The sequence below is a fragment of the Morus notabilis genome, unplaced genomic scaffold, assembly GCF_000414095.1.
Source record: "Morus notabilis unplaced genomic scaffold, ASM41409v2 Scaffold1708, whole genome shotgun sequence".
Classification (NCBI taxonomy): domain Eukaryota; kingdom Viridiplantae; phylum Streptophyta; class Magnoliopsida; order Rosales; family Moraceae; genus Morus; species Morus notabilis.
This window is the reverse complement of record NW_010361270.1, coordinates 38,614-55,599: the sequence shown is the minus strand read 5'-3', so window position 1 is coordinate 55,599 and position 16,986 is coordinate 38,614. Positions and strand designations below refer to the sequence as shown.

At 32.8% G+C, this 16,986-nt stretch overlaps 1 protein-coding gene across 3 annotated transcripts; it reads left to right on the top strand.

The window, feature by feature from the left end:
- Nucleotides 1–12,113: 12,113 nt before the first annotated feature.
- LOC112091764 (U-box domain-containing protein 4) lies at nt 12,114–14,692 on the top strand. 3 transcript variants are annotated; one of them, XM_024166174.1, is made up of 3 exons: nt 12,261–12,277; nt 12,594–14,138; nt 14,357–14,692. In XM_024166174.1, exon 2 carries the CDS (start codon nt 12,724–12,726, stop codon nt 14,119–14,121), a length of 1,398 nt encoding a protein of 465 aa, XP_024021942.1. In that variant the 5' UTR covers nt 12,261–12,277; nt 12,594–12,723; the 3' UTR covers nt 14,122–14,138; nt 14,357–14,692. The 3 variants fall into 3 exon arrangements, with proteins under 3 accessions (XP_024021941.1, XP_024021942.1, XP_024021940.1); XM_024166173.1 differs by lacking the exon at nt 14,357–14,692 and having other exon boundaries at nt 12,114–12,277; nt 12,627–14,220; XM_024166172.1 differs by lacking the exon at nt 14,357–14,692 and having other exon boundaries at nt 12,594–14,220.
- Nucleotides 14,693–16,986: the final 2,294 nt, after the last annotated feature.

Below are 16,986 nucleotides of genomic sequence, written 5' to 3'. Positions count from 1 at the left end.
TTTTTTTTATAGAGAATGATTCTTTTTTTTTGAGAGAAAGAGAAAAATAGGCCAAGACTTGAGATGAATTAAAATTAATAGGCAATAGTTTACACAAGTTAATAAATATGCCAAATTACTGTTTTTGTCCATAAGTTGTCTGGTTATAAACCATAACTTGACAAGTTATTGATCATAATTCACGGTTTTTTTTTTTTGGTGTATGGTGAACGGAAAAGTAAAATGATAGATTTGGCCACAGGAAACGACTTCACCAGAAGAAGGCGATAGAAAAGAATCTAGAAGGAGTAATTAAAGAGAAGAAGACAACAATAGAAAGAAAGTATGAATATTCAATATCATTAATCAAGTCTGTCTGAAAATAATGAACATAAAAAAGGCCTATTCATAAATATATAAGTTTCTAATAGTAATCAAACTCCTAATACTATTTAATCTTAAATAATTCTAATAGAATCAAATAATCCTAGTAGATAAACATTAAATAAAATAACTTTAAAATAACTCTAATTCTAATATAATTTCTCCATAATAATTTTCAAAGTCTAATGAGCGTTCAGCTGTTTGATTGCTCACACTGTCCTTTTTTACATTTTATTGTCGTTATTTGTTTTTGTTGTCGTCATTGAAGTGGTATTTCATATTTTCGGTTATTATAAATTTATACTGTATACAGTTCTCTGTCCTTTCTACATATACTTTCGTATTTATGATTGTCGCTGGCCTTCTTCAAAGCTTAGTAGTTTACTGTCATAAGGCATCTTTCAAGTTCTATGACGTTTTTGATTTGGTGTCGTTTTCAAAGTTTTATGACGTTTTTGATGTAGTTTCGTCGCTTATCTTTCATCTTTATGCAGTCGATGTTTTCATGTTTTGTATTTAGTTTCGTTTTCATTATTGTTGTCGTTTTTATTATTTACTGTCGAATTAAAGCTTAATCTTTTTCCCGACCTGTTTATCACTTTTGAACGTGTATGTCGTTTATTTCTTTCTTGTGCGTCTTTTGTTTTTTTTTTACTGACTTGTTTTGCTCATTAGTTCGTTGTGTTTACATTTCTCGTTGTTTTCTGGTAGTTTTAGTACTTTGTCGCTTCTTAGCAGTTTGTATTTTGAATGTCCTTATTTACCGTTCATAATAGTCAATATGTCGTTTTCAGATCGTTCTCCGTCGTTTTTATCGTTGTTTTCATATTTTTCATGGTTATACTGTTTTCGGTTTTGCTAAATCAAATATAATGTTAAAATTGGAAAGGAAATGCCCTCATGTTATATAGCATGATTTGAAATTTCTATCTTTTTTCTTAAGTTCACTAACATATAAAAGCAATTCCATCCCAACTATAATAACCGTCATTGATTACTCTAATACTTTGTTTAATTGTTTCATTTTTTTTTTTCATTATTTTCTTCAGCAATTTTTTTTAAAAAAAAATGAAAATCATACGGAACGAAAAAGAGAAATATTTCGTTTATCACTTTTTCACATGTAAAGATGATTATTAGCCTTAGTGATGTTTTTTTTTTTAATATGGAAAAAGTCCTATCATGATTTTTTTTTTGTTTTTTGAATTATCACATTTATGTTTCTTTTCGAAGGATTATGTTTATCATAACATCATCAAACGTTTTCTAAACCTCTTATTTATCATCACCATATATACCCACAACCCATAAAAACTCCCAAAATAAAAGCGAGAGAGTTTAAACGAAAGCATTTAAGTGATTTACGAATCTATGTAATTTTTAGTCTGAATTCAAATTTAAAAGTCATATCATTTATCATTACTGCACTCCCATACTTCTTTAATCAAACGATAATTGATAAATCCCCTTTGGGTGTAATTTTTTTTCCCCTTTTTTAATATATCCGTTCGTTTAAGAAGAAAAGAAAAGAAAAGAAAAGAAAAGAAACCCCATCTGATAAGGACTAGGGTTAAAATTATCAAGATATCGATTGGCCTTTTTATTTTATTCTCTTTTTTTCATTTAAAAATATAGTAGTTATCATCAATATTCTCATCTCAATTCCCGTAATTGCTATAAGTACCAGTTGAATGCAAGGCTTAGCACATAACAATTCACCCAAGAAATTAAGGTTGAGAGAGCAAATTAAGCAGAAAAATAAACAAGATCATGAAGTACTCACGTTTGCTGCTGGTGTTTATTGTGTGCTTGGCCCTCTGTGCCCAAGACGCCTACTCACTGCCATGGTGGAAGCGGTTGAAGCCGGCGCCGCCACCAACTGAGTCAGCAGGCGCTCCGTCGTCGGCGCCAATTGATCAGTCGAGCTCGAAGCCACATTTACCAAAGTGGCTGCATCCACCGACCGCGGACGAAATCGCAAGATGTGAGTCGGCCCATGACTTCAACACAAAGTGGAAGCCATGCTTGGATGAAAGTTTACAACAAAGGAGAAGCGGAATTTTCACTCCAGGACCGGTTTGTTGCGACTTCGTGGCCGGAGTCGTTGAGGGTTGCTACGGCAAGTTTTCTCCCCAGATTCAAGATTTGATCTACCCTCCATTGGTCAAAGAGCATTGTTCTCAATATCATTAGTTTTGTTACGTGTTGCCATTTTTTTTTTTTTGTTTAGGTTTCTTGCTGTATCATTAGGGTTTTTTAGTTTATGCTATTCTTTCTTCTTATTTTTTCTAGTAGTTTTTGAGGTTATAGTTAAATAATGTAGTATGGTTTTGTTTTCTATTGAAGTAATGAAAGATTTATTTTGTTTTATTTTATATATACACTATATTTTTTTTATTGTTATGTCTTTTTTGTCGAGATACCCTAATTATTTGATCAAGCAAAATGAAAAGTTTGTCTTTTTTAGAATTTTTTCAATAAAAAACGGAGTTTATATTGATTCATCCTTGTCAATTTGTACATGGTCAAACCTTTTGCAAGCTTGATTATTAAAAATAGCCAAATTGAATTCTCACGTAAAAATTCTTGTGCATGGACCTCGGTAGGTGATGGCCTGATTCTCAGTATTGATTGCCCCGTCGGAGGGGCAAAAAAAGAAAAAGAAAAAGAAAAAGTTTCTCTAAGATTTAAGAACGAAACATCCATGATATCCAAGCGAGATGTAAACATATGCACGTTTTGTTAATTTTAGCTATATTTTCGAAATTTATTCACAGATTTGAGTTTATTGTCGTTTTGCACCTCGTCGTCTTGAAATTTATACGTTTTAGTGTGATGGTTGCTTTTCCTTATTACGTGACGTTTCTTTTTCTTTTTTTTTTTTTTTTTCCCTGTTTTGGCATTGGTCCTTTCTACTTGTTGTTTGTAACTGTAATCCTCAATTTAATGTCATTTGTGTTTTGTGAATTTTATTTGTAATTTTCCCCTTCTTCATTTGTCGTTTTTATAGGCAATCTTTTGTGATTTGTGAATGATAGCATCGTTATTATTCTTCGTTGCTTAGCATGTTGTATGGGGTTTCTTAGCGTCTTTCGTTTGGTAATTTTTTCTCAATTGTTTCTTAATCTCTATTGTTGTTTTGACTTTACATATGTGCTTTAATCTCGATTTCTGTCGTTTTGGTTGTTGTCAGTTTAATCTTTAGGGCTTTTGGTGCTACTTCCTAAACTTCAAATGAATAAGAAAGTTGTCCCAAGAACTTTTTAGTCGTGGTAAATTATTTATGGATTTAATAAAATGTCGTACTTTTACGTAATCGATCAGTACTGGTATTAAAATTTCATAGGAAACACATTCTTACACGTGACATGATATGACGTATCCTCTGTTGTAATTGGAATTTCAGGCCCGTTCACTTCACCGATTCGAGTTTAAAATTTGAGTTTTACTACAGTAAAAAGTTATCAGAAACAATCACATCTAACTTTTTTACTACAGTAAAAAATTCTCACATAAAATCACATCTCAACTCGAATTACAAACTCGAATCAGCGAAATGAACGGGCCCTCAATATCTTCCATCAAACAACATCGCACATTCTATACACGATGTTCCATCATAATTTTAACAACCAACTTAAAAGTTAGAAGACAACTTATAATTGTGAATAGTTCAACGGGCAGGAGTTCAAAAAACCCATATATGACTCGTTTTTTTTTTTTTTGGTCCTTTTTGGTTTTTTTTTTTTTTTTTTTTTTTTTTCACAATTCCTTTTGTTTCATTTTCTTTGTTTGTTTCTTCAGTTGTCCGTCGTATTTTAATATTACTGTCATCTTTAGGGTGAAGTCCTTTGAAATTTATTTACGGTACTAAGTTTATTGTCGTATTATTGTCATGATGTCGTTTTCTAGTTTATTTAATTGTATTTGTCTTTTACTATGTCAATGTTGTCGTTTCTTCTTCTAATCTTCTTTTTATGAGGCCGTTGCCCTTTCCATGTATTTGTTTGTTTTTTTTTAATCATTTTCAATGCGTCCACCCTTTTTTTTTGGCTGCTGTTGGTTTCCTTCGTTATTCTATCGTCATTGCTATTTGATCTATACCATTATTAGTTTATTGTCGTTTCTCATGGCTTCTTTTGTTCGCTTGCCTTGCCGAGCTACTTTAATTGTCGTTCGTGCGGTTTGTGTTGTTTCCCATTCGTTGTTGTTTGCTGCTTTGCGTCATTTTCATGTTAATATCGTTTTCTTGTTCTATCAATGAACCCTGTCATTTTATTTATTTATTTATATTTATTTTTTACTCTTCTAGCCCTTAATTATATGTATTGTCGTCAACTTATTTTTTTTGAAATTTAACCTAGAGAATCACATCCATATCGCCTATCAACTTAAATTTTACATAAACGGCTATATTAAGTGTAAAAGATTTTAGTTTTCAATGGGCTTTAATAATAGCGAAGAGAACATGTTGCATATCAAAATTTTAAAATCTTTCCTCAATTTCATTATCAAATACCAAAACTGTTAAAATCAAAAGTTTAAGGAATTATCAATCAAAGTTTAAAGCCAAAATATCACATTGTTCAAAGTTAAGGACTACAACGCTAATAACTTTGTTTTTAATAAAATGTTTGTGTCGTCTTTCCAATAATTGTCATATTATGTATGTTCGAGTCAATGACAAGGTAATAGCTATCGATTTCTATAGTTTCCTCTTCCCTGTCTCACCATCGTACCTTTCAAAAATCAGTTCATACCGTTTTCAAAAAATAGCGGCGTCACTACAAGAAAAATGGGTTTTTGTGACGACAAAAAGTCGTCGCAAAAACCCCAGTGTCGACGCGTCGCAAGAATGGCCTTTGAATTATTACTTCACTTTCCCAGAAGCTATAAAAACCTTTATCCTGATCTTTTTTTTTGTTTATAAAAAAAATGGATCACTGGTGTTCTCATGCTTTCAACTCAAAAATAAATATTTAGTTGGTCATGTGTAAAATGATCTATAGCCAGCGTTATGTTTTATTTAATTATAGAAAAAATTCTATCATCATAGAAGAAAAAGAGAATGGTTTAGTTGATTCACGCGTAATATATATAATCCTTATTCCATCTTCCAACTAGTAAGAGGAAAAAAAAAATGAAAATCATACAGAAAGAAAAAAAAAAGGAATATTTGATGATTATTAGCCTTCGTCACACAACGTTTTTCTTTTTTTAAGGATTGAACAGTCCGATCGTGATTTTTTTAATTGAGTTATTTAATTTAAATAGTTTACATTTATAATTATTTAATTTAACTTATCTTTATTATTAAGAGATTAGATAAGCAGTTATCTTCTATTTCAAAGTTTAATTTATTTTTGATTCTTAGTGATTAGTTTATGTCATTACCCACAACCCATAAAATCTTCCAAATTAAAAGAAAAAGAGGTAAAACAAAGGGATACAATTATCAAGATATCGACTGGTCTTTTTATCTTTTCATCTTTTTTCGTTTAAAAATATAGTAGTTATCATCAATATTCTCATGTCAATTCCCGTAATTGTTATAAGTACTAGTTGAATGCAAGGCTTAGCACATAACAATTCACCCAAGAAATTAAGGTTGAGAGAGCAAATTAAGCAGAAAAATAAACAAGATCATGAAGTACTCACGTTTGCTGCTGGTGTTTGTTGTGTGCTTGGCCCTCTGTGCCCAAGACGTACTCACTGCCATGGTGGAAACAGTTGAAGCCGGCGCCGCCACCAACTGAGTCAGCAGGCGCTCCGTCGTCGGCGCCAATTGATCAGTCGAGCCCGAAGCCACATTTACCAAAGTGGCTGCATCCACCGACCGCCGACGAAATCGCAAGATGTGAGTCGGCCCATGACTTCAACACAAAGTGGAAGCCATGCTTGGATGAAAGTTTACAACAAAGGAGAAGCGGAATTTTCACTCCAGGACCGGTTTGTTGCGACTTTGTGGCCGGAGGCGTTGGGGGGTGCTACAGCAAGTTTTCTCCCCAGATTCAAGATTTGATCTACCCTCCATTGGTCAAAGAGCATTGTTCTCAATATCATTAGTTTCGTTATGCGTTGCCAAATTTTTTTGTTTTGTTTTGTTTTGTTTTGTTTAGGTTTCTTGCTGCATCATTAGGGTTTTTTAGTTTATGCTATTCTTTCTTCTTATTTTTTCTCGTAGGTTTTGAGGTTGTAGTGAAATAGTAGCATGGTTTTGTTTTATAATGAGTTAAACACTTTGTTATGTCTATACTCTATATTTTTTTTTTCCATAAATGTTGATAGTTATGTCTTTTGTGTACGAGATTTGATTCCTTATTTGATCAAGCAAAATAAAGAAGTTTGACTTTTTTGGAAACTTTAAGGTCCCGTTTATTTTACCGATTTGAGTTTAGAATTCGAGTTTTACTACAGTAAAAAGCTCTCAGAAATAGTCACATTTAACTTTTTTGCTACAGTAAAAAGCTTTCACATAAAATCACATCTCAACTCAAATTAAAAACTCGAATTAGAGAACTAAACAGGCAAAACTCGAATTAGAGAACTAAACAGGCCTGAGTTATTCTACTCATTATTGCTATTTGATCTATACCATGCTTAATTAGGTTATTGTCGTTTTCCGTGGCTTCTTTTGTTCCCTTGCCTAGCTAATCTCTTCTAATTGACGTTTTTCTGGTTTTTGTCGTTTCTTTGGGTACTATCATCTCAACTCGTTGTTCTTTTTTCTGCTCGGTGTCTTCTTGTTGATGTCGTTTTCTCGACGTTCTATCAATACACCCTGTGATTTTTCTTTTTTATTTCTCTAGTAGCCCTTCAATTATAAATATTGTGCCAATTTAGTCAATGAAATTTTGATTTTGATTACTCCTTATTAACTTTAGATTTTTGGGGTATTGTTCCCTAACACTAAACTTGACGCACGATTTTTTAAATTCATCATTGAGAATAACATCAATATCACCTAAGAAATTAAATTTAGATAACCGTTATATTTAGTGTAAAATTTTCTAAATAGCGAAGAGAACATGTTGCAAATATATGTAACTAGTTCTATAAAATTTCAAGTTTAATATGCGATGGACGCATGACAACCTCTCTTAAATTTTTAAAATCTTTTGTCAATTTTATTATTAGAGACCAAAACTGTTAAAAATAAAAAAGTTTAAGGAATTATTTGAAGACCAAATCTTTCGTCAATTTTATTAATGTTAGTGTTGTCTTTCCAATGTTTGTCAGATTATGTTTGTGTGATTAAGTGACAAGTTTATTAAGGCCCCGTTGATCATTTCACCGATTCGAGTTTTGCTACAGTAAAAAGCACTTAGAAACAATCACATATAACTTTTTTGCTATAGTAAAAAACTCTCACATAAAGTCACATCTCAACTCGAATTAAAAACTCGAATCAGCGAACTAAACGGGCCCTAAGTATATGTCTATGGCATCCTCTTCCCCTTCTCACCATCGTATCTTCCTAAAATCCATTCATCGTTTGCCAAAAGTGGCGGCGCCGCCAGAACGGCGTTTTGTTGATTATTCTATTCTCCCTGAAGCTGTGCGAACCCTTTATTCCTTATCTTTCACTAACGTAAATTCTCTACTGTTGTTCCATATATTCCATCTAAATAAATATTGTTTATTTTTTTGCTTATGGAAAAAAAGCATCAGTATTGTCCTCATGCTCCCAACTTAGAAATAAATATTTAGTTGGTCATGTGTAAAAATGATCTTTAGTCAGCGTTAGATTTCATTTAATTAAAAAAATTCTATCAGCATAGAGAAAAAAGAGAGGTTTAGTTGGTGTACATACGTAAGATAATACTCAGCACATGTTCTAATTAGTAAGAAAAAGATCAGAAAAAAATTAAAATAATACAGAATGAAAAAAAGAAGTATTTAGTTTATCACTACTGACATGTGGAAAGATGATTATTAGCCCGTGCCATAAAAGAGTTTTTTTTTTTTTTTTTTTTTTTTTTTTTTTTTTTTTTATAAATAAAAGGATTAGAACAGTCCTATCGTGATCATTTTTTTTTTTTTGAGTTATCAATTTTATCATCTCTTGAGCAAACGTTTTCTATACATCTTATTTATAAACACCATATAATATTATAGCAAGGAGAATTGAATTATTTAATTTAAAGTTTGTATTTAACTTATAAATATTTTAAATTAGCTTATCCTTAATACTTATCTTCTGTTTTAAAGTTTGAATTATTTTTATTATTAGTGATTAGTTTATATTATTTCCCACAACCAATAAAAAGTTTCCAAAATAAATTAGACAGAAAGTTAAAACAAAAGGAATTTTGATTTATGAATCTATATAATCCTTAGTCTGCATTCAAATTTAAAAAAAAAACCTAGATTTAAAAGTATTATAGTTATCATTATCATGCACGCCCGGATTTGATAAATCCCTTTTGGTGGAATCTTTCTTTTTTTTTTTTTTCCTCTTTAATATATTTGATCTCTTCGTTTTGCTTTAAAAACAAAAAAAATCTTACCTGATAAGGAAAAATGAGGTTACAATTATCAAGATATCGACTGGCCTTTTTATTTCTATTTCTATTTTTTTAACTTTTGTTCATTTGAAAAAATAGTGATTATCGATCAATCTCATCTCTCCGGTAGCTGTATAAGTACCCAGTTGAATACCAAGCTTACCTGATCATAAACAATTCACCTAACAAAGTAAGCTTGAGAAAGCAAAGTAGAAAATTGGGAAGATGAAGAACTCAGGTTTAATGCTGGTGTTTGTTGTGTGCTTGGCCCTCTGTACCCAAGACGCCTACTCACTGCCATGGTGGAAGCGGTTGAAGCCGGCGCCGCCACCAACTGAGTCAGCAGGCGCTCCGTCGTCGGCGCCAATTGATCAGTCGAGCTCGAAGCCACATTTACCAAAGTGGCTGCATCCACCGACCGCGGACGAAATCGCAAGATGTGAGTCGGCCCATGACTTCAACACGAAGTGGAAGCCATGCTTGGATGAAAGTTTACAACAAAGGAGAAGCGGAATTTTCACTCCAGGACCGGTTTGTTGCGACTTTGTGGCCGGAGTCGTTGAGGGTTGCTACAGCAAGTTTTCTCCCCAGATTCAAGATTTGATCTACCCTCCATTGGTCAAAGAGCATTGTTCTCAATATCATTAGTCCCATTATCCGTTGCCATTTTTTTTGTTTTTTGTTTTTTTTGTTTAGGTTTCTTGCTGCATCATTAGGGTTTTTTAGTTTATGCTATTCTTTCTTCTTATTTTTTCTCGTAGGTTTTGAGGTTATAGTTAAATAATGTAGTATAGTTTTGTTTTCTATTGAAGTAAGCACTTTTATGAATGAAAGATTTATTTTATTTTATCTTATTTTACATATACTCTCTATATTTTGTTTCATCAATGTTGATTTTCTGTGTTTTGATCATGCAAAATAAAAAAGGTGGCCTTTTTTTTGGACTGTTTTTGTGGTATATGCAAAATGGAGTTCATTATTTATTCTTGCCAATTTGCATTGTAAAATCTTTTTCAAGCTAGATTGTTAAAAATAATCAAATTGAATTCTCACGTAAAAATTCTTGTGCATGGACCTCGGTTGCTAATGCTCGGTATTGATTGTCTCGGTAGGAGGAAAAGAAAATGAAATTATATTCACACCCCAATTTTGTTTTATTATGGCACGCCTAGATTTAAATTTCAATTTTTTTATTACAGTTAAACCCTTACACTGTAACAGCTTTATATTCAAAGCAAATACAAACCATCAGCACTATTTTCTGTAAAAGCCTTAACAACAAATCCAATAGAAATCTCGATCGGTGCATATCAAATACATCAATGTCATAATTTATTTTTTGTTCGTTTAGTCTTCCATTTGTGTTAATATTGAGTACACACACACACACACACATACACACACAACTATATATATAGATATACAACTTTCCAAATCCAAGTAGATTAACAAGCTTTGAAAAATAGTATTTTATTTTTTAAATCATTTTCAATGTCTCTCACTTTTTTCTTTGTTTTGTTTTTGTTTTTGTTTTTGTTTTTTTTTGTTTTTGTTGCTCTTGGCTTCCTTCGTTATTGTACCGGCTATTTGATCCATACTATGCTTAGGTTATTGTCATTTTATTTTTTCATGGCTTCTCTCGTTTCCTTGCCTCACCGGGCTCTTGTTATTATCGTTTTTCATATATGTGTCAGTTTTCGTGGTTACTATTGTATGTACTAGTTGTTGTTTTCTGCTTGGCGTCGTTTTCATATTAGTAGTGTCGTTTCTCGACATGCTTTTAATGCGCCATGTGATTGTGCTTATTGCCGTTTTGAGTTTTTCTTTTTATTGTTATTTATATTTAACACTAGTAGTCCCTGGAATATTGCTGCAATTAGTTTAACGAACTTTTCATTTTGATTACCTCCCCCAAAACTAAATATGAGATTTCTAAAAACTTAGCATAGAAAATCATATTTTGTTTGAGTTACTTATATTTAACACTAATAGTCCCCATGGTAATTTGTTCAATGAACTTTTCATTTTGTGTACCCCTAAAAAAAAATAAAGATATCGAAAGATTTATAAAATTTAACATAGAAAATCATATTCATATCACCTAATAACTAAAAATTTTACATAAATGATCATATAAGTGTAAAACATTGTAATTTTTAATGAGTTTTAATAATAGTGAAGATACCATTTTTCACATATATAACTATTTCTATAAAATTTCAAGTAATCACACTATAGGTTTATCATATGTACATGACAAGCTCTATTATATTTTAAAAATCTTAGATTAACTTTATTATCAGAGGCTAAAACTGCTGAAAATTAAAATCTAAAGAGTTATTTGTTAAAATTAAAAGTTTAAGGGGTTGTTCTTTTGTATTTTTGAGTTAGGGTGATTTGAGTAATGATTTTGAGTTGAATTTGAGTTATAACTTGAGTTGAAGTTGTAACTTGAGTTTGTGTTTAGATGTGCACATTTGAGTTATGATTTGAATTGAGAATCTTTTTGAGTTTGTGTTTAGGTAGGTCAAAACTTAAATTTGTATTTAGATAGTATTTTAATAAAAACTCAATGGTGATGAAAAATTTTAATAAGGTATATGGGTAGAGTTTTATTCGTCTTTTCGTTGTGAGTGCATAGAAAAAAAATCATCTCAATCAGAATTAAAACGAAAAAGTTATGACATTTTTAAGAATAAAAAATATTATTCATTAATTTGAATTTGAGTTTCTGAACTCAAGTTGAAGGAAAAATTTAAACTCGAGTTTAGCCCTAAACTCGAGTTTAGCCCTAAATTCGAGTTCAAATTCGAATTCAAACTCGAGTTCAAAAGCCTCGTTCGTTTCGCTGATTCGAGTTAGAATTCGAGTTGAGATATGATTTTATGTGAGAGCTTTTTACTGTAGCAAAAAAGTTAGATGTGACTGTTTGTGAGAGTTTTTTACTGTAGCAAAACTCGAATTCTAAACTCGAATCAGCGAAACGAACGAGACCTTAAATTTTATAAAAAAATATGAATTTAAATAAAATTATAATTCAAATTTAAACTTTTTCTGAACTTTATTTCAAAAGAACAACTCCTAAAAATTTTTTTTTACCGCTAATTTCATACTTTCGGTATAAAAAGTTGTCTGTTCTATGTTATTTAATTCAATGTAATTTTTAAATTGTTAGGGACTGACCAGTCGGTACAAGAAATAGTCCCATATTTGTGTCGTTTTTCCAAGATTTGTCTGATTATGTCTCTGCGATGACTCGTTTTATATAGCGTGGGTAATGACTGCCGACTTCTATGGCGTCTCCCCCTTCTCACCATCGCACCTTCCCGAAAACCGTTTGTCGTTTTCCCAAAAGTGGCGGCGCCGCCGGTACGGCCTTCCTTGATTATTCCATTTTCCCAGAATCTGTAAGAACCCTTTTATCCCTCATCTTTCACTAACTTAAATTTTCTGCTATTGAAGCTTGTTACCTGTTTCCCCCCAAATTTTTTTTTTCCTCGTAAAAGTCTGAATTATTTCGCAAACGGTACTGTCAATTCCTCTCTCTGGCAATTCGTTCTGTTTCTGATAATTTAAGAAAAACCCACTATTATGAAAACATCTAAACGAAATTTTACTGTGAAAAAGATCCAATTTTTGGGCTTTATTTCAATTTTTAGTGCGAATTATATTTATTTTGCACCACTGCTGTACACCAATTCAAAGGTTTTTTTTTTTTCTTAGTTAATCCTTTTTGTTCTTGTTTTGAATATTGAGGATTGAGCAAAAGGGGTTATTCTGTACAATCAAGTTTGATTTTTGGCCTTTTGAAATCCAAGCCAAAAAAGAATAAAAAAAGTTTGAATTTTGAATCATGGGTCATGCTGAAGTTGGGAAAATGCTAAAAAAGATTGACCCAGATTGGGAGCAAGCATTTAATCAGTTTGAAAGTGTTGTGTCCTCTGGAACTGAGGCTCTGCGTTTAGAAGCCATAACAAAGCTAACCCATTTCTCCAAAAGGGCTCCACAAAATGTTTTGGTTAGCACCATACCAATCCTTGCAAGGCTTCTTGAGGATAATACAAGGTCCATTCAAGAAGCCACTGCTTATTGTTTATATAAAATAGCTTGCCTTGGTGAGGGTGAATTAGCTTCAAGGATAGGCCAATCTGGCGCTATATCATCTTTACTAAGGTTACTGCCACATTCCGACGATAGTTTTCGGAGAGTCCTAATAAAATGTCTGTGGAGTTTTGTGAGTTTCGGGGATGATAACCGTGTGATTGTAGCGAGAAATGGTGGATTGGAAGTCATAATTCGTTTGTTGAGCTCGAGCGCGGATGATAATAGGCGGTACTTGTTTGAGATCCTGAGTGCGTTGGCATTGTTGAGAGAGGTTAGGAGGATCCTGCCTAGTCTGCGTGGCCTTCGCCTTCTTGTTGAAGCTGCTGGTTCCGGTAGTATGGTTTCTAGGGAGAGAGCTTGTCAAGCAATTGGATTGCTTGGAGTGACGAGGCGTGCGAGGCACGTGCTTGTTCAGTTAGGCGCAATTCCTGTGCTTGTTGAGTTGTTCCGTGATGGGGATATGAGAACAAAGCTTGTGGCGGGCAATTCACTTGGGGTGATCTCAGCTCATCTTGATTACATTAGACCAGTGGCTGAAGCGGGGGCAATCCCTTTGTATGCCGAGCTACTACAAGGGCCTGAACCTTCTGGTAAGGAGATTGCAGAAGACGCGTTTTGTATATTAGCGGTTGCAGAGGATAATGCAGTTATGATTGCTCAACACTTGGTTAGAATTCTCAGGGAAGGTGATGATGAGGCAAAGGCTGCAGCCGCCAATGTTCTGTGGGATCTCTCGGGTTACAGACACTCTGTCTGCATATTGCGTGTCTCTGGTGCTATTCCTATTCTAGTCAACCTTCTGAGAGATGGGAATGAGGCAGTTAAGGAAAAGGTTTCTGGGGCTATAGCTCAGTTGAGCTATGAGGACCAGAATCGAGTGGCACTTGCCGATGCTGGGGCGATCCCGGTTCTCATCGAGTTGTTGCACGACGAGTCTGAAGAGTTGAGTGACAATGCTGCTGAGGCGCTTATAAATTTTTCAGAAGACCCGTCGCAGCATGATATAATATCAGAGGCAATGGAAATTCCTTCTTTCCGGAACATGCTAAATAGGTTGATTCAGATCCGTGTTTCGGATGAACATATGGCTAGATCCATGAGACGGATCAGCATCCAGCAGCTCAGCTGGAATCCAGACCTTGTATGAATGTTCGGATGTTACTTGTAAGTTTCGACTTTCGATCTAGTTGCAATCTATCATTGTAAAGTTTGTTCCATGATAGTTTGATTTAACTTTTTCTTTACTTATTCACTTGCAGACCATAAAGGTCAGTCAGATAGCGCCTCTTTTGTGTTACTAATATTTTAAATACATGAGGATATATTTATTGCTCAATTTTTTTTTTTTTGAAAGAAAAATGACTGATCTTTATTAATAATAGATTCCTCAGTAAGGAGAGGTTTGATACAGTCTGGAGAATCTTAGACAAACATTTTCATTAATGGCATTAGCAATCTTAGCCAAGTCATGTGCTGCCTCGTCACCCAAACAAGGGATTGAAAGAGCGGCCCTTCTGCTCCGCCGCCGCCGAGAGACCGTTGAAAAACTCTATGTTGGGCAAGTTGAAGCTTCATGTTCAAATTTGACTCCTCTATTAATAAGTTTTTTCTTGCATAATGCTTTGACATTTTCAAGGGCTAAAATAACAATATTTTTTAATGGGCTAAAATAACAGTTCAAACAAAAAGGGAAAAACACTAGTAGAAATTGGCATGAAACAGGCAGCTGAACTTCTAGTTTTACCAAAGATAAATCAGTGTATAAGAAAAGTTTGTCCAAAGAGTTCTATGGAGGTATTTTTCTTTGGTTTTTGTTTTTGTTTTTTGTTTTTTTAATGGGGTTACTTGTTTATGGATCGTTGGACTAAAAAAATTTAAGTTGAAAAGTAAATAGTGGAACTATTTTATTCTAAATTGTTGAGTTTTTATTCCTTTACCATTAAACATCATATAATATAAAATTTGGATATCAGATCCTCAAGATGACTGATAAATCTCTAAAGGATTATTTTCATAATTGTTCCTTAAATTATATATTATATTTTAAATGTTCTTTAATTTTTCAAAACAGATCAAATTGATATATATAAAATAATTTAATGTATTAAATTCAAATCACACTTTCAAAACTGATTAAATATTAAAAACAATAAAAAAGAAATGAAAAAACCAAATAACAAAAAAATAAGAGTCGTTTCTTCCTCCCTCACTTGCAAACCCAGAAATAAAACTCTTAACTCTCCCACCTCCCGGTCCCCACTCATGACCCCGCCGCTTTGTTTCACCGTCCTGACTCGCCGCACTGCAGAACGAAGCCCCGGCTTCATGATCTTGCTCCTATCCTTCTGGCGAACGCGGCCAAGTCACCTCCTGATCCCAGGCCACTGCTTGAAACCCAGGCCTCCGCCTGTCTTCATACTGGCTTATCTTCGCCAATACCAACCAGATCTGTAAGCTCGGCAACAGTATTCTCCGTCCGTACTAACCATATCTGCAAGCTCCACAACCAGATCGGTCGTTCCTTCGAACTCGATGTTCGCTCCGATTTCGAAGCTAAAACCGACTCGTTGAGAAATTCCGTGCTCTTCCCATTTAGTAAGCGAAGCGATTGAGTTTCTACAAGAATGGGGTAATCAAAACCTTTGAAAGCTAATTTGAGTTTTTTTTTTGTTAGTTTTCCAGTCTTTTTTTTTTCTTTCTTTCTAATCCGTTGTTGGTATTTTGCTGAATTCGAGGATGTTGATGTCCTTTTCTTGGTGAATGGTTTATAGTCCATGGATTTCATAGGGAATGGAGAGATCGGAAGTAGGTGGAGAGAAGAAAACAATTTGTAATGTTCCGATGTGTGTTTGGGAGAAGATAAATTAATGAGATTTTTATTTAGAATGTGCAAGTTTGTTTTTATTTAACCCTTAATTGGATTGAATATCTAATTATTTTTATCTTTAGATTTTAATTTTTAATTAAGTTTTAATAATTAATTTAATTTTTTAACTTAAATAATTTTTAATAATTTAAATTGAATGTAACCATTCTATATATGAAGGGGTGTTTTAAGTTGTTTTAAAAAATTAAGAGGTATTTTGAAATAAATTATATAATTCGGTGGTGATTATGAAAATAATCCATCTCTAAGTGAAGTCTAAACATGTGATAATGGCTTGTTCTTTTGGAGTTTAATTTGAGTATAATTCTTGAGTTGAATTTGAGTTATAAGTTGAGTTGAACTTGTAACTTGAGTTTGTGTTTGAGTGAGTCAAAACTTAAATTTGTATTTATATAGTATTTTAATAAAAACTCAATGCTGATGAAAAATTTGAATAGGATATATGAGTCGGGTTTTATTCGTCTTTTCGTTGTCAACGCATAGAAAAACAATCATCTCAATCAGAATTAAAACGAAAAAGTTGTAACATTTTTAAGAATAAAAAAAATACTGTTCATTAATTTGAGTTTGAGTTTCTGAACTCGAATTGAAGGGGAAATTTGAACTCGAGTTTTAGTCATAAACTCGAGTTTAAACTTAAAAGAATATGAACTCAAATAAAGTTATAACTTGAGTTACATTTTTTTGAGTTTTTCACTTAAAAGAACAATCCTTTTTTGTCGTTCCTTTTAAGTAGTTGACTTGCAATTTATTGACTTTTACAGCTAAACGTTGACTTATTACTTACACAGTTGTTGACTTGTCAAAAAGCTTAGCAGAACAAACATTTTGGTCGTTTGTTTCTTTTTTATTTTTTATTTTTTATTTTTTATGTTGAAACCACAAAATGTGGATCCCCAAGTCCTTAAAACTTTCATCAACAAACATAACGTGCGAGAGAGATTGCTTGCAATGTTATAAATGTTCCCAAAATATAAAAAGACATTCAAACTTTTACTTCTTCAACCAACCTCAGAAGCAAAAAGATCACTTTGTTTGGTGGGATAGAAAAATGAAGGTAAAACAATCTCCTATTTATCGATTTTGGTTGAAAAAAGTCAAGTCATGGAAAAGAAATGAAAATTT

Excerpts from the sequence above, each read along its gene's own strand:
- LOC112091764 (XM_024166174.1), top strand. The coding sequence starts at position 12,724 with ATGGGTCATGCTGAAGTTGGGAAAATGCTAAAAAAGATTGACCCAGAT.